The sequence below is a fragment of the Salvelinus alpinus genome, chromosome 10 (assembly GCF_045679555.1).
Source record: "Salvelinus alpinus chromosome 10, SLU_Salpinus.1, whole genome shotgun sequence".
NCBI classification, from domain to species: domain Eukaryota; kingdom Metazoa; phylum Chordata; class Actinopteri; order Salmoniformes; family Salmonidae; genus Salvelinus; species Salvelinus alpinus.
Genome location: NC_092095.1, coordinates 21,307,561 through 21,331,337, shown reverse-complemented (window position 1 = coordinate 21,331,337; position 23,777 = coordinate 21,307,561). Strand labels below are relative to the sequence as shown.

The following is a 23,777-nucleotide window of genomic DNA, read 5'->3' as shown; positions in this document are numbered from 1 at the left end:
GTCATTTTAGGCTATGTTCATAAACTATGACACAGGTATGTTTTGTGTTTGTGCATTTGTCTTAGCATGGATGCTAGTAGGGATTATTTGTGTTGTCTTTCCATCTCTGTTATGTTTTAGACCAAGTACAAGGAGGAAGGAAAGTTGGAAACAGCCATGTGTCTCTACTCAGTGCTTCCAGAAACAATGGCGACCCAACACGCCAGAGAGGCCTCCGAGCTACAGAGTGAGGTAGTGACATCACACCAAACCTCCTTGTTATTTCAGCCTCTCTGACTTAGCTACACAGAAGCGTTATAGAGTGTAATTGCTTAGCTGCATATGTCCAGCCTGATCATCTTGAGCTTGAAGTCACCCTTCACAGTATTTCTGAAACGGGTTGTTATTGTAAAAGATCATGTGTGCTCGAAGACTTACCTGGCTTAAGGTTGAATACGTTCAGTCGATAAATATGTTAAATGCCACTGAAACACTTTGGCATCAGATAAATAACAAGGATTACAGTTGATATTAATACAATACTAACTTGGTCTTTTTCCAGATCAAATACAAAGGGAATGTGAAGACGGAGATATCCACTTCCCTCTACTCACTGCTCCCGGAGACCCTTGAGACTCAGTTTGCGAAGGAGCATTCGGACATGCTGAGTGAGGTGAGAGCTTTTCCCACTTCTGACACCATTTGGTAAAATTGAGAATGAACGACATTCAAATCGGATATCATCCACTTGAGTGGCTGACGCATCAACCATAGTGCCTAGAAAATTAATTCACTTAGCACTGGTCTTGCAATATGCCTAGGAATGGCAGCGTTTTTGGAATGTACTTGTTTCTTTTCCAGAGCAAGTACAGAGAGGAGGGGAAAAGGGAGATCTCCAGCAGCCTGTACTCCCTGCTTCCAGACACCACTGAGATGCAGCTCTCTAAAACAGTGAAAGAGTTCCAGAGTGAGGTAATACCACCCTCCTCCTCCTCTTCTTCCTCCGCTTCCTCTTCTCATCATGAGGAGGAAAGATTTAACGACCGTACGGTAGCTTTAGTGTTACGCACATGGGGTCACTATATTAACATTCTCCCTTTACTGATTGGCCAACCCGAGTTGGCCAGTGGCGAAGACTTCCGGGTACCTAGCCTCCACGGTCTGATGGACAATGAACTGAGTCTACTTCCCAGTCAGACTGTTAGCTACCGCTCAAATACCATGACCCCAGGCATGATCAATATACCACTGTCAGTATTAAACACAGCCTAGAGTGGTGAGACCAGAATACAATGGGATCGAGCAGTAAAAACCAACTGACGCTATTTCTCTTGTGTTGCAGAACAAGTACAGGGAGGCAGGGAAGAGAAGGCTGTCTACTTCCATATATTCCCTGCTACCAGAGACCATGGAGATTCAACACGCCAAAGAGGCTTCTCTGCTACAGAGTGAGGTATTCTAACTTCAGTCCACTTCACTTCATTGGCCTTATTCAGGAATGTGTCTTAAGTGTGAAGACAATCATCATTTATAATCAACATTTACAAACAACATGGACATTGATGACGACACAAGGTCACACCAACAGCCATAAAATGTGAGGTGAGGGGAGGCGTGTTACGGTGTAGGATCATTCCTAGTGTGTCCACACCTTTGAAAAGAATGGAATTAAAGGCTCTAGCCCTATAAAAAGTGTGTTTAGTGTGATACCCGCCTAAACCCAAGACAGTCACTGCCCTCTACTCAGTACATTTGAAAGAAAATGTGCCAACTGTTGAAGTGTTGAGCCTGAATTCAATTAGAACGTTGTCATTAGTTGCGGTTCTCTGTGTCTTCCTTTTCAGATGAAATACAAAGAGTTAAGCAAAGGTACTCTGTCCTCCCTCTACTCTCTACTCCCAGAGACCACAGAGATCCAGTTTGCTAGAGAAATGACAGAGATGCAGAGCGAGGTGTGTATTCATTTGTAAAGTCAGGGAAGCATTTACTGCAACTATAGTCTCAGAGCTATTTCAAGGTTTAGAACACTCCAAAATAAAAGTTTGTGAGATGTTTTGTGTACCTCAGAAGTGGTCTAAAGTTAAGCTCAGCCTCAGTCAATATTACATGTTGTGCAGATTGAAGCTTGCTTATTGTCTATGCCTGGGTTTAATTAATTGAGTATTTTTGCATTGTCATCCTTCAGAACAAATACAAAGAAAGTGGCAAAAGGAATTCCTCCAGTTGCATTTACTCTCAACTAGCAGAGACCCCTGAGACCCATTTTGCTAAAGCTGTGTCAGAACTCCAGAGTGAGGTATGGACATCAAGAACACAAAAATCAAAGCCAAATGTTAGGTAACACTTTACTTGAACGTTATTACTTACATAAGGACGTCATAACCCACACATATCACATTCATAAGCAATGACATAAGCCTTTCATAATTGTATATGTCAAAAACAGCATAATAAAAAAATATCAACTTGCGGTTGTTGGCATTTGACGTCAGCGTTTATGAAATACTTATATACTCGTGGTATGTGTGTTATGAACGTGTTATGAAAGCCTTATGTAGGCCCATTTCAATTGTCCGATTACTTTCATTGTATATTTGGTCCTTTTAAAGGGAAGTCTTTTTTTAGCTTGTCCTGGGATGTCTGTTATTGTTTTCGTGTCAGATAAAGTACAAGGCAGTCAAGAAGGGAGTTTCTAGTTTTCTCTAGTTTTCATTTGAGGTAACCAATGTTTTCATATAATGTTTCCTTTATTCCAGCTAAAGTACAGGGAAGTACTGAAAAAGGACACCTCCCCCAGTTTTTATTCTACGCTGCCCGAAACAATTGAGACAAATTTTGCGAAACGACAATCAGCAATGCGAAGTGAGGTAAAGAATATGTCTGTGTGTATATATGCTGTTAGAATACACAGGGAGTACAATGTGCATTCTCACAGAATGACTACATAAAAAAGGGAAGGTTCTTTTCTTTTTTTTTTATTGCCCTGAGTAGAATCTCAGATAAATCATGAATAATTTAATTAAATCTATCACGTATTTTAATTTGTGAATCAGCAGTTGGAAATGTTTCATGTCGCCTCTTCATTATCCAATTTATCAAAAAAAAAACAGAAGGAGTATATTTCTTGATGAGTCACAAGGATATGCAGCACTTTGTGGCATCGAGTGATGTAAAAAGGGCTTAATAAATAAATGTTATTGATTTATCCTCCAATCCTTTTAAGTTCAATCATGTTGACTCAAATTATTTTCCACCATTTTGTAGAAAAAGTATAAAGAGGACAGGAAGGAGAACTCCTTTAGCCTCTACTCTCTGCTCCCAGAGACACCAGAGACACAGTTTGCAAAAGAGGTCTCCGACTTACAGAGCGAGGTAATTTCACAGCACAGAAGGCCTATGACTCATAGATATGAGTCACTGAATGATTAGAAGAATTTGGGGTAATGCTTATACATAATTATGCTTATTCATTGTACATGTTTACAAATAATTAAATACTTATTTATAGTTTATAAATACGTAAATGCTAAGTCATTAAAGTTATTAGAAACTATTACAGAAATGTATCATGAACTCCAGAGAAGGTTTAAGAAGATTCAGGATCAGGAAACACATGTCTCTGTGTCTCCTCCTTCAGCTCAAGTATACAGAGGGGGGGAAGCAGAAGATCTCGACAAGCCTTTATTCTCTGCTTCCCGAGACCACAGAGACCCAGTTGGCCAAGCAGATGTCTGAAATGCAGAGCGAGGTGAACATTAATTCCAAACAAAATCTAACTTTCATTAAAGTTCAGTAAACACTTGTCTACACAAGGGCCCTGCAATGTGAATTGATAGTTTTCTTGTGTTGTTGTAGACCAAGTACAAGGAAGTGGGCAAGAGGGAGGTGGTCACTTCTTTGTACTCTCTACTCCCTGAGACCAAGGACATCCAGCACGCCAAGGAAGCGTCCCAGTTACGGAGTGAGGTACTATATAGCATTTAGATTTAATTTTCACCATATTTATTTGACCTATCCAATAATTTCATATCTACACAATTGCCTAGCTTGAGATCATTGACTGAGTGTTAATACTTACTCATCTCTCTCTGTTTCTCAGATCAAATACAAAGAGAGTGGAAAGAAGGACAACTCAACCTCCCTCTACTCTCTACTCCCAGAGACCACAGAGATCCAGTTTGCCAGAGAAATGACAGAGATGCAGAGTGAGGTGGCTGGACATTTAGTTCATAACTTCTGTTTTGGGCGCTTTTCTGTATAATGATTGAGAATTAACCAAAAAAGTAGAATCATTATATATCACAAAACTTTCTTTTTTCCAGAATAAATACAAAGAAGAAGGAAAAAGGCGTATCTCCACAAGTGTTTACTCTCAGCTTCCAGAAACCACCGAGACACAGTTTGCGAAAGCTGTATCTGAACTTCAGAGTGAGGTTAGCAACTATTATCCCTTACAGTTAAGGGATAATTTTCTTATATCTTTGTTCCATTTGGAATGATGGCAATGCCCATCAAAATTATACAGATCCTTGAGTAAATTCATTGGAAATAAATACATGAATATAATGCTGAATCTTTTTTCCTCAATTTAGATGAAGTACAAAAAAGCAGGGAGGAAGGGATTTTCTAGTTCTCTCTACTCCACCTTACCAGAAACAATGGAGACCCAGCATGCCAAAGAGGCTTCTCAGCTACAGAGTGAGGTAGAGTATAAACAGTAATGGGGAGTACTGAACTACATGTTGTAAGAGGTGCGTAACTGGCTGCAGGGAAGTCAGGCGCAGGAGAGCAGACATGGGTAACAACCGGAGCAGTTTATTAGGCAAAACAAACTGCACCCAGAAACAACAAAATACGGGTTGAAATAACCTGTCGCAAACCAGTCAGCAATGCACAAACACTTTACAACAAACAATTCCACTCACAGACATGGGGGGAACCGAGGGTTATATACACGTCACGTAATGAGGGAATGTAAACCAGGTGTGTGGGAAAACAAGACAAAACAAATGGAAAATGAAAGGTGGATCGGCGATGGCTAGAAGACCGGTGAGGTCGACCGCCGAACGCCGCCCGAACAAGGAGAGGAACCGACTTCGGCGGAAGTCGTGACACATGTACACTACCGGTTGAAAGTTTTAGAACACCTACTCATCCAAGAGTTTGGACTCCAGACTAATGGACAAATTTCCACCGGTTTAATGACCATTACTCTTGTTTCTTGGCCCAAGCAAGTCGCTTGTTCTTATTGGTGTCCTTTAGAAGTGGTTTCTTTGCAGCAATTGGACCATGAAGGCCTGATTCACATAGTCTCCTCTGAACAGTTGATGTTGAGATGTGTCTGTTACTAGAACTCTGTGAAGCATTTATTTTGGCTGCAATTTCTGAAGCTGGTAACTCTAATGAACTTATCTTCTGCAGGAGAGGTAACTCTGTTTCTTCCTTTCCTGTGGCGGTCCTGATTAGAGCCAGTTTCATCATAGCACTTGATGGTCTTTGCGATTGCACTTGAAGAAATGTCATGTCTTAAAGTAATGATGGACTGTTGTTTCTCTTTGCTTATTAGAGCTGTTCTTGCCATAATATGGACTTGGTCTTTTACCAAATAGGGTTATCTTCTGTTTATCAACCCTACCTTGTCACAACACAACTGATTGGCTCAAACGCATTAAGGAGGAAAGAATTTCCACAAATTAACTTTTAACAAGACACACCTGTTAATTGAAATGCATTCCAGGTGACTACCTCATGAAGCTGGTTGAGAAAATGCCAAGAGTGTGCAAAGCTGTCATCAAGGCAAAGGGTGGCTACTTTGAAGAATCTCAAATATAAAATATTTTTTTGATTTGTTTAACACTTTTTTGGTTACTACATGATTCCATATGTGTTATTTCATAGATTTGATGTCTTCACTATTATTCTACAATGTAGAAAATAGTAAAAATAATGAAAACCTTGGAATGAGTAGGTGTGTCCAAACATTTCACTGGTACTGTACTTGCAAGCTTGGTAAATTATATTTTCAGAGTTTCTTTCTCAACATTGGTATAAAGCTATACTGTACTCACACATACTTGCAATCTCACACATATGCTATCTATTACTCAGTATTTTTGACTATTTAGCTTGTACATAAAAATGGTACATAAAAAACATATCTATAAATATAGAGTACATATGTTTTTTTATTGTCACATACACTGGATAGGTGCAGTGAAATGTGTTGTTTTACAGTTTCAGCCATAGTAGTACGGCACCCCTGGAGCAAATTAGGGTTAAGTGCTTTGCTCAAGGGCACATAGACAGATTTTTCACTTTGTCGGCTTGGGAATTCGAACCAGCGACCTTTCGGTTACTGGCCCAACGCTCTAACCGCTATTGCCTTATTATTGGCTATATGAGTACAATTCAATTAGACTCAAAACAATGTTTTCATGTGATGTTTCCTTTATTCCAGCTAAAGTACAAGGAAGGACTGAAAAAGGATACCTCCCCCAGTTTTTATTCTACGCTACCCGAAACAATTGAGACAAATTTTGCAAAACGACAATCAGCAATGCGGAGCCAGGTAAAGAATACATATGCGTGTATATGCTGTTAGAATATACAATATGCAGTATGGGCTCCCGAGTTGCGCAGCGGTCTATGGTACTGCATGTCAGTGCTAGATGCGTCACTACAGACACCCTGGTTCGAATCCAAGCTGTATCACAACCGGGCGTGATTGGGAGTCCCATAGGGTGGCGCACAATTGGCTCAGCGTCGTCTGGGTTTGGCCGGTGTATGCCGTCATTGTAAATAAGAATTTGTTATTAACTGAGTTGCCTGGTTAAATAAAAAATAAAATAATAAAATGCATGTACAATGTGCATTCTCGCAGAATGACTACGAGTAAAATAGTTATTTGATTGTTTATTTAAATTTGCTCTGAGTACGATCTCAGAGAAGTTTGATTTCAGGTTATCAAATATTTTAGTTTGTTGGTCAGTGATTAGAAATCTTTCTTGTCGCTTCATATCCAATTTATCCAAACAACCACATATATAAGTGAACCTTTGGGGAGGCTTTTGTGTGGGAAGCAAACACATATAAGTTATTCTCACTGGTGTTTGGCAATGATTTTGTAGGCTTGGTCTCAACTATCTCTGGTTCTTAAGCTGTCTTTCCATTTCTACTATACCAGATCAAGTATAAAGAAGATACTGAGGAGAACTCTATCAACCTCTACTCTCTGCTCCCTGAGACAGCAGAGACACAGTTTGCAAAGCAGATGTCTGAAATGCAGAGCGAGGTAAATATCTGTTTAAAATCACCAAACATCAACATGGGCTAAATACAGTACTAACTTCAGTTATTTTACCGTGAAAATCTCCGGTTGATATCAATTCATTGATTTGTGCAAAATATGATTCTCAAAATGTGATATTTTCTTTTGTCAATAACTGAAGCCAGAGAATGAGGAATTCCCTTTCAGAGAGAAACACAGAAAAACTTTTATCCGTCTGACAAAAAACGCCTTTTAGTCAGAGAATACCTGTACGTTTTTATTATGTCTACAAAAGTAGCAGTGTCTTTTCAGTGGTGTAAAGTACTTAAGTACAAGTATGATAATTGGGTACTTTTTCCACCTCTGTGGCTTTTGTTGCTGTTGTTTTCCAGACAAAATACAAAGAAGCAGGGAAGAAAGAGGCCTCCACTTCTCTCTACTCCACCTTACCAGAGACTTTGGAGACCCAGCACGCCAAAGAGGCTTCCCAGCTACAGAGTGAGGTAAGAACATGGGCTGCCCATCTGATGTCTGTACATTACATTTTTCGTCATAACTAATTCAGAGGAAACCCTTCCTGTTACTGACAAATATCCATTAAATCAGTTTCAAACATCAGTGTACCTGTCCATCTAATGGAATAAAGCCTGAGCGTTCTAAGATGAGGCAAATCTCTACCTGTGTTATTTGAGTGCTCCAATGCCTTTACCATAAATAACTACACTATTGGAAGTTTCTTTTGGGTAAGCCATAGTTTTTATTCCTGTCTCTGTTGTTGAGCAGCAGCTCTTCTACTTTACTTTGTTTGCTGAAGCACGGAGGCCCACCTCAACTCACATCCATTACTTTGTTTTCCAGCTCAAATACAAAGGTGAGAAAGTCTTCTCTGGTTCGGCTTACTCTCAACTCCCTGAGACGATGGAAACAGACAGAGCTCGGGAGCTCACTGAAATGCAGAGCGAGGTGAGCACGAATGCCCCTGGCATTAACATAATGTTGTTATAGTCATTCTGTTTGCAACTTCCATTGGCACTCCACATTTATTCAGACATAAGCCAGGTTCAGAAACAATTCCCTTGGGCACTTGATGTAGCTTTAAAATAAATAGATAAGTATAAGCAATAAGGTAGCAGCTCTACCTTTCCGTCTTTCTAGGTGTATTTTATACCATATTTCTTATACCTATCCAATACTTTCATATCTACACAAGTGCATAGCTTGAGATCATTAAACGAGTGTTAATACTTACTCATCTCTCTCTGTTTCTCAGATCAAATACAAAGAGAGTGGAAAGAAGGACAACTCAACCTCCCTCTACTCTCTACTCCCAGAGACCACAGAGATCCAGTTTGCCAGAGAAATGACAGAGATGCAGAGCAAGGTGGCTGGACATTTAGTTAATAACTTCTGTTTTGGGCGCTTTTCTGTATAATGATGGCGAATCACCCAAAAAAGTAGAAAGATTATACACTATATAATCAAAAGTATGTGGACACCCCTTAAAGTTAGTGGATTCGGCTTTTTCAGCCACACCCGTTGCTGACAGGTGTATAAAATCGAGCTCACACCCATGCAATCTCCATAGACAAACATTGCCAGTAGAATGGCCTTACTGAAGAGCTCAGTGACTTTCAACGTGGCACCGTCATAGGATGCCACTTTTCCAACAATTCAGTTTGTCTAATTTCAGCCCTGCTAGAGCTGCCCCGGTAAGCTGTAAGTGCTGTTATTGTGAAGTGGAAACGTCTAGGAGCAACAACGGCTGGTAGGCCACATAAGCTCACAGAACTGGACCGTCGAATGCTGAAGTGCGTAGCGTGTAAAAATCGTCTGTCCGCGGTTGCAACACTTACTACTAAGTTCCACACTGCCTCTGGAAGCAACGTCAGCACAATAACTGTTTGTCGGGAGCTTCATGAAATGGGTTTCCAAGGCCAAGCACACAAGCCTAAGATTACCATGCGCAATGCCAAGTATCGGCTGGAGTGGTGTAAAGCTCCCTGCCATTGGACTCTGGAGCAGTGGAAACGCGTTCTCTAGAGTGATGAATCACGCTTCATCATCTGGCAGCCCGACAGACAAATCTGGGTTTGGCGGATGTCAGGAGAACGCTACCTGCCCCAATGCATAGTGCCAACTGTAAAGTTTGGTGGATGAGGAATAATGGTCTGGGGCTATTTTTCATGGTTCATGCTAGGCCCCTTAGTGCCAGTGAATCTTAACGCTACAGCATACAATTACATTCTAGACGATTCTGTGCTTCCAACTTTGTGGCAAAAGTTTGGGGAAGGCCCTTTCCTGTTTCAGCATGATAATGCCCCTTTGTACAAAGCGAGGTCCTTACAGAAATGGTTCGTCGAGATCGGTGTGGAAGAACTTGACTGGTTTCACAGAACCCCAACCTCAACCCCATCGAACACCTTTGGGATGAATTGTAACGCCGACTGCGAGCCAGGCCTAATCGCCCAACATCAGTCCCTAAACTCACTAATGCTCTTGTGGCTGAATGGAAGCAAGTCCCTGCAGCAATGTTCCAACATCTAGTGGAAAGCCTTCCCAGGAGAGTGGAGGCTGTTATAGTAGCAAAGGGGGAACCAACTCCATATTAATGCCAACGATTTTGGAATGAGATGTTCGATTAGCAGGTGTCCAAATACTTTTGGTCATGTATTATATCTCATAATAGGCTACTTTTCCTTTTTTCCAGAATAAATACAAAGAAGAAGGAAAAAGACATATCTCCACAAGTGTTTACTCTCAGCTTCCAGAAACCACCGAGACACAGTTTGCGAAAGCTGTATCTGAACTTCAGAGTGAGGTTAGCAACTATTATCCCTTACAGTTAAGGGACAATTATCGTACATATTTGTTCCATTTGGAATTATGGCAATGCCCATCAAAATTGTATAGATCCTTGAGCAAAGTTATTGGAAATGAACACTGAATAAAATGCTGAATCTGTTTTTCCTCAATTTAGATGAAGTACAAAGAAGCAGGGAGGAAGGGAGTTTCTAGTTCTCTCTACTCCACCTTACCAGAAACAATGGAGACCCAGCATGCCAAAGAGGCTTCCCAGCTACAGAGTGAGGTAGAGTATAAACAGTAATGGGGAGTACTGAAATACATGTAGTTCAACTAGTAATTTAAATGCATTTTGCTGTAGCTTGGTGGCAGTTGAACTAAATTAAAATGTGTTTATTTGTCAGGGGCCATGTACAATATGCCATTGCACCAGATTTAGATAGATAGCAAGTTTCCATCTGTAGTCCCTGGGCAGAAAACAATCAACATCACTATATCATTACAATGCTACAATACGAAACACTATTCAAATATCTCTATATATAAAACATTGAAAAATACAATAGACAATATAATGATATTACATCAGAGTTTAAATGTGCCTTTGTCATACAGTATCTGACATCTTAAGAGTCTGAATGTTTTAATGTTCACATGACTGGTTTGCCTTTAGCCACTATTTCAGATTTGCCTTGAAGCTAACAAAGGTACTGCACTCTCTCACAGTGGTTGGCAGGGTGTTCCATAATCCAGACACCTCTGACTGAAAAAGCTATCTGGCCAAATTTGGTGGACCTAAACTGAGTTGAGCAGTTCCCTCTGGTTGAATCTCTTGGCAGTGTTTTCAGTTGTTAACTAGATGGTAACATTACAAATAAAGTTGTGGGGCTTGCTTTAGCTTTTTACAAGTATTTTTGTGATAATGGAAGAAGTTGTGGTTGTGGTCAGTAGTTGTGTGGTTTTGATCAGTAGTTGTGTGGTCAATATTTGTGTGGTTGTGGTCAGTAGTTTTGTGGTTGTGGTCATTAGATGTGGTCAGCAGTTGTGTGGTTGTAGTCAGAAGTTGTGTGGTTGTGGTCAGTAATTTTGGTCAGTAGTTGTGGTGAGTAGATTTGGTCATTAGTTGTGGTCAGTAATTGTGTTGTTGTGGTCAGTAATTGTGTTGTTGTGGTGAGTAGTTTTGGTCATTAGTTGTGGTCAGTAATTGTGTTGTTGTGGTCATTAGTTGTATGGTTGTGGTCAGTAGTTGTGGCCAGGAGTTGTGGTCAGTAATTGTGTGGTTCAGTAGTTGTGTGGTCAGTAGTTGTGTAGTTTTGGTCAGTACTTTAGTTCAGTAGCTGTCGTCAGTAGTTATGTGGTTCAGTAGTTGTATGGTTGTGGTCAGCAGTTGTAGTTGTGGTTCTGTGGTTTTGGTCAGTAGTTGTGTGGTTTTGGTCAGTAGTTTTGGTCAGTACTTTAGTTCAGTAGTTGTGTGGTTCAGTAGTTGTGTGATTGTGGACAGTAGTTGTGGTCAGTAATGGTCAGGAGTTGTGTTCAGTAGTTATGACCTGTAGCTGTGTTGTTCTGGTCAATATATGTGGTCAGTAGTTGTGTGGTTGTGGTAAGTAGTTGTGTGGTTGTGGTCAATGTCTAAACTACAGTTGTTGCGTATGAACTGAAAGTGCAATGAGAAGTGATTGGGTGAAATATGAAGGGACTGAACGGTGGCGGTGGTTGTGCGAGGCATTTGTTGCTAGGCAACAGTTGCCTTGGCTGGCCTGCTCCCTCCATGGCTTAAGCCAGTGTGAAAAACATGCTAGCATACAGTACAATTGTGCTTTAATACTTAATATATACTGTATATTTATTGCACACAGCTCCAATCTAGTTGTGTTGGTCATTACTGAGACGTGTTTAAGAAAGAGTGTTTTGAACACTGATGTTACCCTTTCTGGTTATAACCTTTTTCGGCAAGACAGATCTTTCGAAGGTGGTGGAGTGGCAATCTTTACCAAGGAACACCTTCAGGGCTCGGTTGTCGCCAAGTCTCTCCCCAAACAATTTGATTTGCTGGTTTTAAGCATTCAACTTTCAAATAGCTCTTTGATGACGTTGCTGGGTGTTATCGTCCACCATCAGCACCGGTCTGTACCCTACCTGCCCTAAGCTCTCTCCTGGCCCCTTATACTAAGTCTGAATTTGTCCTGCTAGGTGACCTAAACTGGGACATGCTTAAACCAGCTGACCAAGTCCTAAGCAATGGGACTCCCTAAATCTTTCTCAGAGTATCACCAATCCCACAAGGTATGACTCTAAACACCCAGAAACGGGTACTCTCCTTGATGTTATCCTCACAAATAATCCTGATAGGTATCAGTCTGGTGTGACCTTAGTGATCACTGTTTTACAGCCTGTGTTCATAATGCCTGCAGGGTGAAATGACCTGTCCTGATTTGTCATAGACACTTGCTAAAAAACTTTCATGAGTAAGCCTTCCTTCATGACCTAGCCTCTGTAAATTGGCATTGAATCAGCTTGATCCCCTCTGACGAAGTCGCTTGGAACTTATTTTTTGATATTTTCAGTTGTATTGTTAACAAACAAGCCTCCATAAAGAAAATGAGAATTTAAAAATAGGTTCAGCCCCTGGATCGGCCGTGATCTGGCAGAGTTACTCCACTTCAAGAATTCCATTTGGCGAAATGCTCGGCACACGCATATTCAGGCTGACTGGCTCTCGTTCAGGCAAATGAGAAATAAGTGCACTCAGGCTATCCAGAAAGCCAAAGTTAGTTACTTTAAGGAGCAGTTCTCTCTCTGTGCATCTAACCCCAAGACATTCTGGAAAACGGTTAAAGACCTGGAGAATAAACCCTCCTCCTCACAGCTTGACAAGTCCCTTAATGTTGATGATGTGGTTGTTACTGACAAGAAGCACATGGCTGAGCTCTTTAATCACCACTTCATTAAGTCAGGATTCCTATTTGACTCAACCATGCCTCTTTGCCCGTCCAACATTTTCTCATTTCCCACCCTTTCTAATGCGACTAGCCCCGATGCTCCTCCCTCTTTTTACCCTGCCCCGCTACAAAGTTTCTCCCTGCAGGCGGTCACTGAGTCCGAGGTGCTAAAGGAGCTCCTTAAACTGGACCCCAAAAAAACATCTGGGTCAGATGTTTTAGACCCTTTCTTCTTTAAGGTTGCTGCCCGTATCATCGCCAAGCCTATTTCTGACCTGTTTAACCTCTCTCTCCTCTCTGGGGAGGTTCCCATTGCTTGGAAGGCAGCCACGGTGCATCCTTTATTTAAATGGGGATATCAAGCTGATCCTAACTGTTATAGGCTAATTTCTATTTTGCCCTGTTTATCAAAAGTGTTGGAAAAACTTGTCAGTAATCAACTGACTGGCTTTCTTGATGTCTATAGTATTCTCTCTGATATGCAATCTGGTTTCTGCTCAGGTTATGGATGTGTCACTGCAACCTTAAAGGTCCTAAATTATGTCACCATTTCCTTTGATTCTAAGCAATGTTGTGCTGCTATTTTTATTGACTTGGCCAAGTCTTTTGATACGGTAGAACATTCCAGTCTTGTGGGCTGGTTAGGGAGTATTGGTGTCTCTGAGCGGTCTTTGGCCTGATTTGCTAGCTACCTCTCTCAAAGAGTGTAGAGTATACAGTCAGAACATCTGCTGTCTTAGCCAGTGCCTGTCACCAAGGGAGTACCCCAAGGCTCGATCCTAGGCCCCACACTCTTCTCAATTTACATCAACAACATAGCTCAGGTAGTAGGAAGCTCTCTCATTCATTTATATGCAGATGATGCAGTCTTATACTCAGCTGGCCCCTCCTGGATTTTGTGTTAAACGCTCTCAACAAAGCTTTCTTAGTGTCCAAGAAGCTTTCTCTGGCCTTAACCTTGTTCTAAACACCTCCAAAACAAATGTAATTTGGTTTGGTAAGAAAAATGCCCCTCTCCCCACATGTGTGATTACTACCTCTGAGGGTTTAGAGCTTGAGGTAGTCACCTCATACAAGTACTTGGGAGTATGGCTAGACGGTACACTGTCCTTCTCTCAGCACAGTAATGGGAATATATATACGGGAGTTTAGATATGGAGTGTGCGACTCTCTTTATTTTTATAGTTTATAGTTTATTCGCCGTTAGTCAGCACCTCCACACCAAATAATTTTTCTGGGTGTGCACCAACTCATGTTTTTTATTCTAATAGGCTAAATTACACATTCTGTTAAAGTATGACCTCAAAGTGATCTGTTCTTGCAATTTCTCGTTTATGACATTTCAGATTTTCGTATAATAATTTTGTCGTTTGGATGTAGTGAACTACTTTTTCAAAGTAACTTTACTAAGTAAATTACATTTTCCTTAAGGGTAGCTTTAGTGTAGCTTGGTAAATTATATTTTCAGAGTAGCTTTCCCAACACTGGTATAAAGCTATACTGTACTCACACATACTTGCAATCTCACACATATATCTATTATTCAGTATTATTGACTATTTAGCCTGTACAGAAAAATGGTACAATAAAAATATCCTGTATATACTGTATATATATATACAGTACCAGCCAAAGTTTGGACACACCTACTCATTCCAGGGTTTTTCTTTATTTTTACTATTTTCTACATTGTAGAATAATAGTGAAGACATCAAAACTATGAAACAACACATATGGAATCAGGTAGTAACCAAAAAAGTGTTAAACAAAGCAAAAATATATTTTATATTTGAGATTCTCCAAAGTAGCCACACTTTGCCTTGATGACACTCTTGGCATTCTCTCAACCAGCTTCATGAGGAATGCTTTTCCAACAGTGTTGAAGGAGTTCCCACATATGCTGAGCACTTGTTGGCTGCTTTTCCTTCACTCTGCGTCCAACTCATCCCAAACCATCTCGATTGGGTTGAGGTCAGGTGATTGTGGAGGCCAGGTCATCTGATGCAGCACTCCATCACTCTCCTTCTTGGTCAAATAGCCCTTATACAGCCTGGGCGTGTGTTTTGGGTCATTGTCCTGTTGAAAAACAAATGATAGTCCCAGTGAGTGCAAACCAGATGGGATGGCGTATCGCTGCAGAATGCTGTGGTAGATATGCAGGTTAAAGTGTGCTTTATTATTGGCTATTAGTTGGCAATGAAATGTGTCTGAAAAAATTGTTTTCATGTGACGTTTCCTTTATTCCAGCTAAAGTACAAGGAAGGATTGAAAAAGGACACCTCCCCCAGTTTTTATTCTACGCTACCCGAAACAATTGAGACAAATTTTGCGAAACGACAGTCAGCAATGCAGAGCCAGGTATATATGTCTGTGTGTATATGTGTATATCCTGTTAGAATACACAGCATGTATGTACAATGTGCATTCTTGCAAAATAACTACAAGAAAATTACAATCTCAGAAATCATGAATAATTTGATCACATATTTTGGTTTGTGGGTCAGTGATTAGAATTGTTTGATATTGCTTCATAACCAATTTATCTAAAACAACTATAAATTAACCTTTGGGGAGGCTTTTGTGTGTGAAGCAAACACATATAAGTTATTCTCACTGGTGTTTGGCAATGATTTTGTAGGCTTGGTCTCAACTATCTCTGGTTCTTAAGCTGTCTTTCCATTTCTACTATACCAGATCAAGTATAAAGAAGATACTGAGGAGAACTCTATCAACCTCTACTCTCTGCTCCCCGAGACAGCAGAGACACAGTTTGCAAAGCAGATGTCTGAAATGCAGAGCGAGGTAAATATCTGTTTAAAATCACCAAACATCAACATGGGCTGAATACAGTATTAACTTCAGTTATTTTACCGTAAATCTCCAATTAACATCAATTGATTGATTCGTACAAAATGTGATTCTCAAAATTGGATGTTGCCTTTTTTGTCAATAACTGAAGCCAGAGAATGAGGAATTCCCTTTCCAAGAGAAACACAGAAACATTTATCCTTTTACTTTATCGATCTTCATGTACAAATGACTACATATTTTAGTCAGAGAATACCTGTCTATTTTTATGTCTCGAAAAGTAGCAGTGTATTTTGTTGCTGTTGTTTTCCAGACAAAATACAAAGAAGCAGGGAAGAAAGAGGCCTCCACTTCTCTCTACTCCACCTTACCAGAGACTTTGGAGACCCAGCACGCCAAAGAGGCTTCCCAGCTACAGAGTGAGGTAAGAACATGGGCTGCCCATCTGATGTCTGTACATTACATTTTTCGTCATAACTAATTCAGAGGAAACCCTTCCTGTTACTGACAAACATCCATTAAATCAGTTTCAAACATCAGTGTACCTGTCCATCTAATGGAATAAAGCCTGAGCGTTCTAAGATGAAGCAAATCTCTACCTGTGTTATTTGAGTGCTCCAATGCCTTTACCATAAATAACTACACTATTGGACGTTCCTTCAGGGTAAGCCATAGTTTTTATTCCTGTCTCTGTTGTTGAGAAGCAGCTCTTCTACTTTACTTTGTTTGCTGAAGCACGGAGGCCTACCTCAACTCACATCCATTACTTTGTTTTCCAGCTCAAATACAAAGGTGAGAAAGTCTTCTCTGGTTCGGCTTACTCTCAACTCCCTGAGACGATGGAGACAGAGAGAGCTCGAGAGCTCACAGAGATGCAGAGCAAGGTGAGCACGAATGCTCCTGGAATTAATATATTTGCGTTATAGTCATTCTGCTAGCAACTTCCATTGCCACTCCAGATGTCTTCAGACATAATCCGGGTTCAGAAACAATTATCCTGAGTACAGTGCCTTCAGAAGGAATTCACACCCCTTGACTTTTTCCACATTTTGTTGTGTTACACCCTGAATTTAAAAGGTATTAAATGCAGATTTTGTGTCACTGATCTACACACAATACCCCATAGTGTCAGAGTGGAATTTTGTTTTTAGAAATGTTTACAAATTAATAAAAAATTAAAAGCTGGAATGCCTTGAGGCAATATGCATTCAACCCCTTTGTTATGGCAAGCCTAAATAACAAGTCACATAATAAGTTGGACTCTGTGTGCAATAGTGTTAGTGTTTAACATAATTTTCGAATGACTACCCCATCTCTGTACCACACACATACAGTACAATTATCTGTAAGGTCCCTCAGTCAAAGTGAATTTCAAGCACAGATTCAACCATAAAGACCAGGGAGGTTTTCCAATGCCTCGCAAAAAAGGGCAACATTTGGTAAATGGGTGAAAGAAAACAAAAAGCAGACACTGAATATCCCTTTGAGCATGGTGAAGTTATCAATTAGACTTCGGATGGTGTATCAATACACCCAGTCACTACAAAGATGCACCGCTCAGGGTTTTCACTTTGAAGCTAATAGTGACTTTAAAACAGCAACAGAGTTTAATGGCTGTGATGATAGGAGAAAACTGAGGATGGATCAACAACATTGTAGTTACTCCACAATACTAAACTAATTGACAGAGTAAAAAGAAGCCTGTACAGAATACAAATATTCCAAAACATGCATCCTGTTTGCAATAAGGCACTAAGGTAATACTGCAAAAAAATTGTGGCAAAGCAATTCCCTTTTTGTCCTGAATACAAAGTGTTATGTTTCGGGCAAGAATACAGGAAATGTTCCTGAGTGGCCAAATTACAATTTTGACTTAAATCTACCTGAAAATCTAGGTCAATACCTGAAAATGGTTGTCTAGCAATGATCAACAACCAATTTGAGAGAGCTTTAAGAATTTCGAAAAGAATAATGGGCAAATGTTGCACAATCCAGGTGAGGGAACATTGCTTTCTGGGTCTTGAAGAGCTCAAGACCCAGAAAGCAAAGTTTCAAGAGACGCAAGAGATTGAACTTCACTGAGTTCACCCCATTAGTTTGCACTATATAGATCAATGTTTTTTTGTGATCGAATCGACATTATATCAGCCCCTTTTCAATGCAACAAACCAAAACAAATCTAACTTTGCAAGATTGAGTCTGTGATTTTGCTGTAGGCAGAGCCAGAGCACAACAAAGTAAAATTTGGGCAGGTAGCCCATGAGGGATCTTTCAATCACCCCGAGTGAATGAATACACTTTTTTCAGATCAGTTCAGAGCCGCGTGTGAACGTTGATATTCTTTGCTAGTTATTAGCCCAGTTATAGATACGTCTAGGGCAGCAATGGGGAGTTACTGCTTCCTACAAGAGCACAAAATGTGTAAGCTACATTTCAAGCTGTCTTTGAAAAGGGAGTCAGGTAAAAAACTTTTGTCTTAATTAAATGGGCAGTGTTGTATTTTGAGACAGGCTTGAATATGTAAATAAGCCAATAGGCAGAGGGGTAGTCTACGTAGTCTAATTCTCTGTATGGTAATAATAATTAATTTTATTTTGTAAAGTGGTTTCTTGCATCATACAACACAATACAATTCAATTTACAGTCACCTATTTGGCCCATGGTGTTACAGACTAAGTAAAAAATAATTAATTAATGTCAAGCCCTTCATAATGTAAAAATGTATAGGCTACTGTAGGCTATATCATAGAAATTAAAAACTATTTCCATGTGAAAATGTTATGGGATTTGCGCCATTTGTTTTGTTGGTAGGCCTACATTATGCTCAAATAGCCACGATAGCCTATTGGCTACTGTCTAAAACTGTAATGGTACAGCCTCAGTGTTCACTCTAAACGCGAGCCGGAAGTTGCACAAAATTCTCACAACATTCAAGTTTCCGCTCACCAGACCAAAAATGTGCTCAAGTGCCCCAAAACATTAAAGGGAACATTGCCAGAAAGACTCACAGCTGTAATCGCTGTCAAAGGTGCTTCTGCAAAGTATTGATTCGGGTGTGAACACTTTTGTAAATTAGATATTTCATTTTCATTTTCAAAACATTTGCCAACATTTTCTAAAAACATATTTTCACTGTGTCACTATGGGGTTTTGTTTGTAGTGAGAGAAAATAATCTATTTAATCCATTTTGAATTCAGGCTGTAACACAACAAAATGTGGAATAAGTCCAGGGGTATGAGTACTTTCTGAAGGCATTGTATCCAATACTTTCCTATCTACACAAGTGCCTGGATTGTGATCATTAAACGAGTGTTAATACTTACTCATCTCTCTCTGTTTCTCAGATCAAATACAAAGAGAGTGGAAAGAAGGACAACTCAACCTCCCTCTACTCTCTACTCCCAGAGACCACAGAGATCCAGTTTGCCAGAGAAATGACAGAGATGCAGAGTGAGGTGGCTGGACATTTAGTTCATAACTTCTGTTTTGGGCGCTTTTCTGTATAATGATTGAGAATTAACCAAAAAATTTGACTCATTATATATCACAAAACTTTCCTTTTTTCCAGAATAAATACAAAGAAGAAGGAAAAAGGCATATCTCCACAAGTGTGTACTCTCAGCTTCCAGAAACCACCGAGACACAGTTTGCGAAAGCTGTATCTGAACTTCAGAGTGAGGTTAGCAACTATTATTCCTTACAGTATAGGGAAATTGTTCTAACATGTTTGTTCCATTTGGAATGATGCACTGTAATGGAAAACTGTAATTTATGTGGTATTTGGGGGAATTATCAACAGTAAATTATTTCTGAAAATGTTGTGGGTAAGGGAAGAATTGCTGTATTTCGAATGGTACTGTATTTCCACCCCACAGAATAAAGTACCGTACCGTATCTTTGAAGCTCCAAAAACCTTTTGACCATTAGTGCCATACAGTACCATTCAAAATGCATGGTATTGTTGTTTCTGGCTCATTAACATATTTTGAGGCGTGCTTTGTAAGAGGCTATTTGTTGCACCCGTGAGTGAGAATACGGTACCAATTTAACTCCTATGTGTTTATAGTGCCCTATTAATTTTAAATGTATAGGGGACAGATTAGGGTGAATGCAACCTTGAATGGTTGAGCATTTTGCCATGAGCTTTTGGTCTGTTTCGCTACTAGTTTGGAAGCCTTTTTTAAGTCCTCTAGAAGTGTAAGTGATATAAAACACCGTATATGAATTCAAATGCTGTAACATGTAAACACTTTACCTAGCAGCCAACCTGCTTGCACCAATCCCTTGTAATTACAGTAAAATACTGTGAAATACAATCCCTACCCTCAATGAATGTCAATCATCCATTCATTTATTTATTCATTCCGATTAAGGCAGCATTTACTATTTTACAGTATAATATAGTCAATTTTACGATATTGTACTTAGTCATTACACAGTACTTGCTTTGATATCATATTTATATTACAGTAAGTGTACTGAAATATGAAATACAGAATTTGACTTGCCACTGAGGTGCCTGTAAGTTTCTGTCAAATTCATGGTAACCTCTTTACGGTGTGGCGATACCCATTAAAATTTTACAGATCCTTGAATAAATTCATTGGATATAAATACTGAATAAAATGCTGTATCTGTTTTTCCTCAATTTAGATGAAGTACAAAGAAGCAGGGAGGAAGGGAGTTTCTAGTTCTCTCTACTCCACCTTACCAGAAACAATGGAGACCCAGCATGCCAAAGAGGCTTCCCAGCTACAGAGTGAGGTAGAGTATAAAGACATACTGTATTCACAATTACCTGCATATAATCTCACACATGTAGTATATCTGCAGACTATTTAGCATGTAGAAAAGAATGGTGGTGGTACAATGAAACAGCCTGATTTCATAGAAGAGATGTAACATACATAGTAAATGTACACTGAGTATAGAAAACATCAAGAACACCAGCTCTTTCCATGACATAGACTGACCAGGTGAATCCAGGTGAAAGCTATGATCCCTTATTGATGTCACTTGTTAATTCTACTTCAATCAGTGTAGATGAAGAGGAGGAGACAGGTTAAAGAAGGATTTTGAAGCCTTGAGACAATTGAGACATGGATTGTGTATCTGTGCCATTCAGTGTTTTTGAACTACGTATGGTAGTAGGTACCAGACGCACCAGTTTGAGTGTCAAAAACTGCAACGCTGCTGGGTTTTTCACGTTCAACAGTTTCCTTTGTGTATCAAGAATGGTCAACCACTCAAAGGTGGCACAACTGTGGGAAGCATTGGAGTCAACATGGGCCAGCATCCCTGTGGAACTCTTTCGACACCTTGTTGAGTCAATGTCCTGAAGAATTGAGGCTGTTCTGAGGGCGAAAGGGGGTGAAACTCAATATTAGGAAGGTTTTCCAAATGTTCGGTATACTCAGTGTAAATTCAAGACACTCAAATTAGTGTGATATGTTTGGTATGGTTGCATAAAACAGGTTACTTAATTAAGGCAAAAATAAAAGCAGGTGGGTGGGATAGGTGTATAATGCAAACGTCTAGCAACACCAAAGGTTGCTTGTTCTAATCATCACGGTTAGCTTTAGCACTTACTACTTAGCATGTAAGCTAACTCTTCTCCTAACCATAACCTTAACCCTTTAACCTAACTCATAACCCTAACCTTAAACCGAACCTTAACCCCAAACCCTAACCTCTACCCTAGCTAACATTAGCCACCTAGTTACCTCGCTAACTTTAGCCACAAAAACTTGGAATTCGTAACATTTTTGCAAATCCGTAACATATTTTACGAATTGCAATTCATAACATATCATACGAAATGGCTGATGGACATCCACAAATTAATACATACCATACGAAGTGTAACATATCATACTAATTGGAGTGTCCCAAATGTACTTTTACTGCAGTACGTTACGTCTACCCATGAGTCCAGGTTGAATGAAAAGAGAAACCAGTGGAAACCAGGTGCTTTATTAATGCTATTTGTGTGCTATTACATTTATCTCAAACCAATGTTTTCATGTAATGTTTCCTTTATTCCAGCTAAAGTACAAGGAAGGACTGAAAAAGGACACCTCCCCCAGTTTTTATTCTACGCTGCGCGAAACAATTGAGACTAATTTTGCGAAACAACAATCAGCAATGCGAAGTGAGGTAAATGCTGTGTGTATATGCTGTACAAATACACAGGGAGTACAATGTGCATTCTCCCCCCAAAAAATGTGCATTAATAATTTCATTCAGGCTATCACGTATTTTGGTTTGTGGGTCAGCGCTGGTAAGTGTTTCATGTCGCCTCTTCATATCCAATATATCTAAATAACTAAAGGGGAAGAGAACACATACCATACCAATGTTTTCTTACTGCTGTTTGGTAATGCGCCACTCGGGCTCCCGAATGGCGCAGTGGTCTAAGGCACTGCATCGCAGTGCTCGAGGAAAAACGACAGACCCTGGTTCGATTCCAGGCTGTATCACAACTGGCCGTGATAGGGAGTCTCATAGGGCGGCGCACAATTGGCCCAGCGTCGTCCAGGTTAGGCCGTCATTGTAAATAAGAATTTGTTCTTCACTGACGTGCCTAGTTAAATAAATAAATAATGCTTTTGTAGGCTTGGTCTCAACTATCTCTGGTTCTTAAGCTGTCTTTCCATTTCTACTATACCAGATCAAGTATAAAGAAGATACTGAGGAGAACTCTATCAACCTCTACTCTCTGCTCCCCGAGACAGCAGAGACACAGTTTGCAAAGCAGATGTCTGAAATGCAGAGCGAGGTAAATATCTGTTTAAAATCACCAAACATCAACATGGGCTGAATACAGTACTAACTTCAGTTATTTTACTGTAAATCCCCCATTAACATAAATTCATTGATTTATACAAAATGTGATTCTCAAAATTGGATGTTGCCTTTTGTCAATAACTGAAGCCAGAGAATGAGGAATTCCCTTTCCAAGAGAAACACAGAAACATTTATCCTTTTACTTTAGCAATCTTCATGTACAAAAAATGTATTTTAGTCAGAGAATACCTGTACATTTTTATTATGTCTACAAAAATAGCGGTGGTGTAAAGTAAAAATACTTGGAAGTACTACTTAGGTAGGTTTTTTGGGTATCTGTACTTTATTATTTATGTTTTTGACAAATTTTACTTCACTACATTCCTAAAGAAAATTATGTCGTTTTTACTCCATACATTTTCCCTGGCAGCCAAAAATACACATTACATTTTGAATGCTGAGCAGGACAATAAAATTGTCAAATTCACACACACACATCAAAAGAACATAACTGGTCATCCCTGCAGCCTCTTATCTGGTGGACTCACTAAACACATGCTTCGTTTGTAAATGATGTCTGAGTGTTGGAGCGTCCTGCCGGCTATCCGTAAATAAATAAAAAACAAGAAAATGATGCCGTCTGGTTTGCTTAATATAAGGATTTCGAAATGATTTTTACTTTTGATAGTTAAGTATATTTGATCATTTACTTTTGATACTTAAGTATATTTAAAACCAAATACTTTTACTCAAGTAGTATTTTATTGGAGAACTTTTACTTGAGTCATTTTCTATTAAATGCTTCTACACCTGCATTGCTTGCTGTTTGGGGTTTTAGGCTGGGTTTCTGTACAGCACTTTGAGATATCAGCTGATGTACGAAGGGCTATATAAATATATTTGATTTGATTTTGATTTGATATTAAGGTATCTTTACTTTTTCTCAAGTATGACAATTGTATACTTTTTACACCACTGTGTCTTTTGTTGCTGTTGTTTTCCAGACAAAATACAAAGAAGCAGGGAAGAAAGAGGCCTCCACTTCTCTCTACTCCACCTTACCAGAGACTTTGGAGACCCAGCACGCCAAAGAGGCTTCCCAGCTACAGAGTGAGGTAAGAACATGAGCTGCCCATCTGATGTCTGTACATTACATTTTTCGTCATAACTAATTCAGAGGAAACCCTTCCTGTTA

The 23,777-nt window shown here is 39.7% G+C and overlaps 1 protein-coding gene across 10 annotated transcripts in view; it reads left to right on the top strand.

Annotated features, from left to right (window-relative positions):
- Window positions 1–23,777, top strand: part of LOC139531695 (nebulin-like) — a 63,166-nt gene that overhangs the window by 9,849 nt on the left and 29,540 nt on the right. For all 10 annotated transcript variants that reach the window (XR_011666411.1, XR_011666412.1, XR_011666413.1 and 7 more), the window contains 30 exons: window positions 121–231; window positions 542–652; window positions 841–951; window positions 1,322–1,432; window positions 1,824–1,931; window positions 2,165–2,275; window positions 2,736–2,846; window positions 3,244–3,351; window positions 3,617–3,727; window positions 3,835–3,945; window positions 4,079–4,189; window positions 4,302–4,412; window positions 4,572–4,682; window positions 6,437–6,547; window positions 7,163–7,270; window positions 7,639–7,749; window positions 8,105–8,209; window positions 8,517–8,627; window positions 9,954–10,064; window positions 10,224–10,334; window positions 15,235–15,345; window positions 15,682–15,789; window positions 16,109–16,219; window positions 16,575–16,679; window positions 19,141–19,251; window positions 19,365–19,475; window positions 20,450–20,560; window positions 21,842–21,952; window positions 22,467–22,574; window positions 23,587–23,697. Coding sequence is in view for 7 of the 10 variants with exons in the window: in XM_071328387.1 (XP_071184488.1) it covers window positions 121–231; window positions 542–652; window positions 841–951; window positions 1,322–1,432; window positions 1,824–1,931; window positions 2,165–2,275; window positions 2,736–2,846; window positions 3,244–3,351; window positions 3,617–3,727; window positions 3,835–3,945; window positions 4,079–4,189; window positions 4,302–4,412; window positions 4,572–4,682; window positions 6,437–6,547; window positions 7,163–7,270; window positions 7,639–7,749; window positions 8,105–8,209; window positions 8,517–8,627; window positions 9,954–10,064; window positions 10,224–10,334; window positions 15,235–15,345; window positions 15,682–15,789; window positions 16,109–16,219; window positions 16,575–16,679; window positions 19,141–19,251; window positions 19,365–19,475; window positions 20,450–20,560; window positions 21,842–21,952; window positions 22,467–22,574; window positions 23,587–23,697 (3,303 nt within the window). In the remaining 3 variants the exon portion in view is untranslated. The remainder of the gene's footprint in view (window positions 1–120; window positions 232–541; window positions 653–840; window positions 952–1,321; window positions 1,433–1,823; window positions 1,932–2,164; window positions 2,276–2,735; window positions 2,847–3,243; window positions 3,352–3,616; window positions 3,728–3,834; window positions 3,946–4,078; window positions 4,190–4,301; window positions 4,413–4,571; window positions 4,683–6,436; window positions 6,548–7,162; window positions 7,271–7,638; window positions 7,750–8,104; window positions 8,210–8,516; window positions 8,628–9,953; window positions 10,065–10,223; window positions 10,335–15,234; window positions 15,346–15,681; window positions 15,790–16,108; window positions 16,220–16,574; window positions 16,680–19,140; window positions 19,252–19,364; window positions 19,476–20,449; window positions 20,561–21,841; window positions 21,953–22,466; window positions 22,575–23,586; window positions 23,698–23,777) is intronic.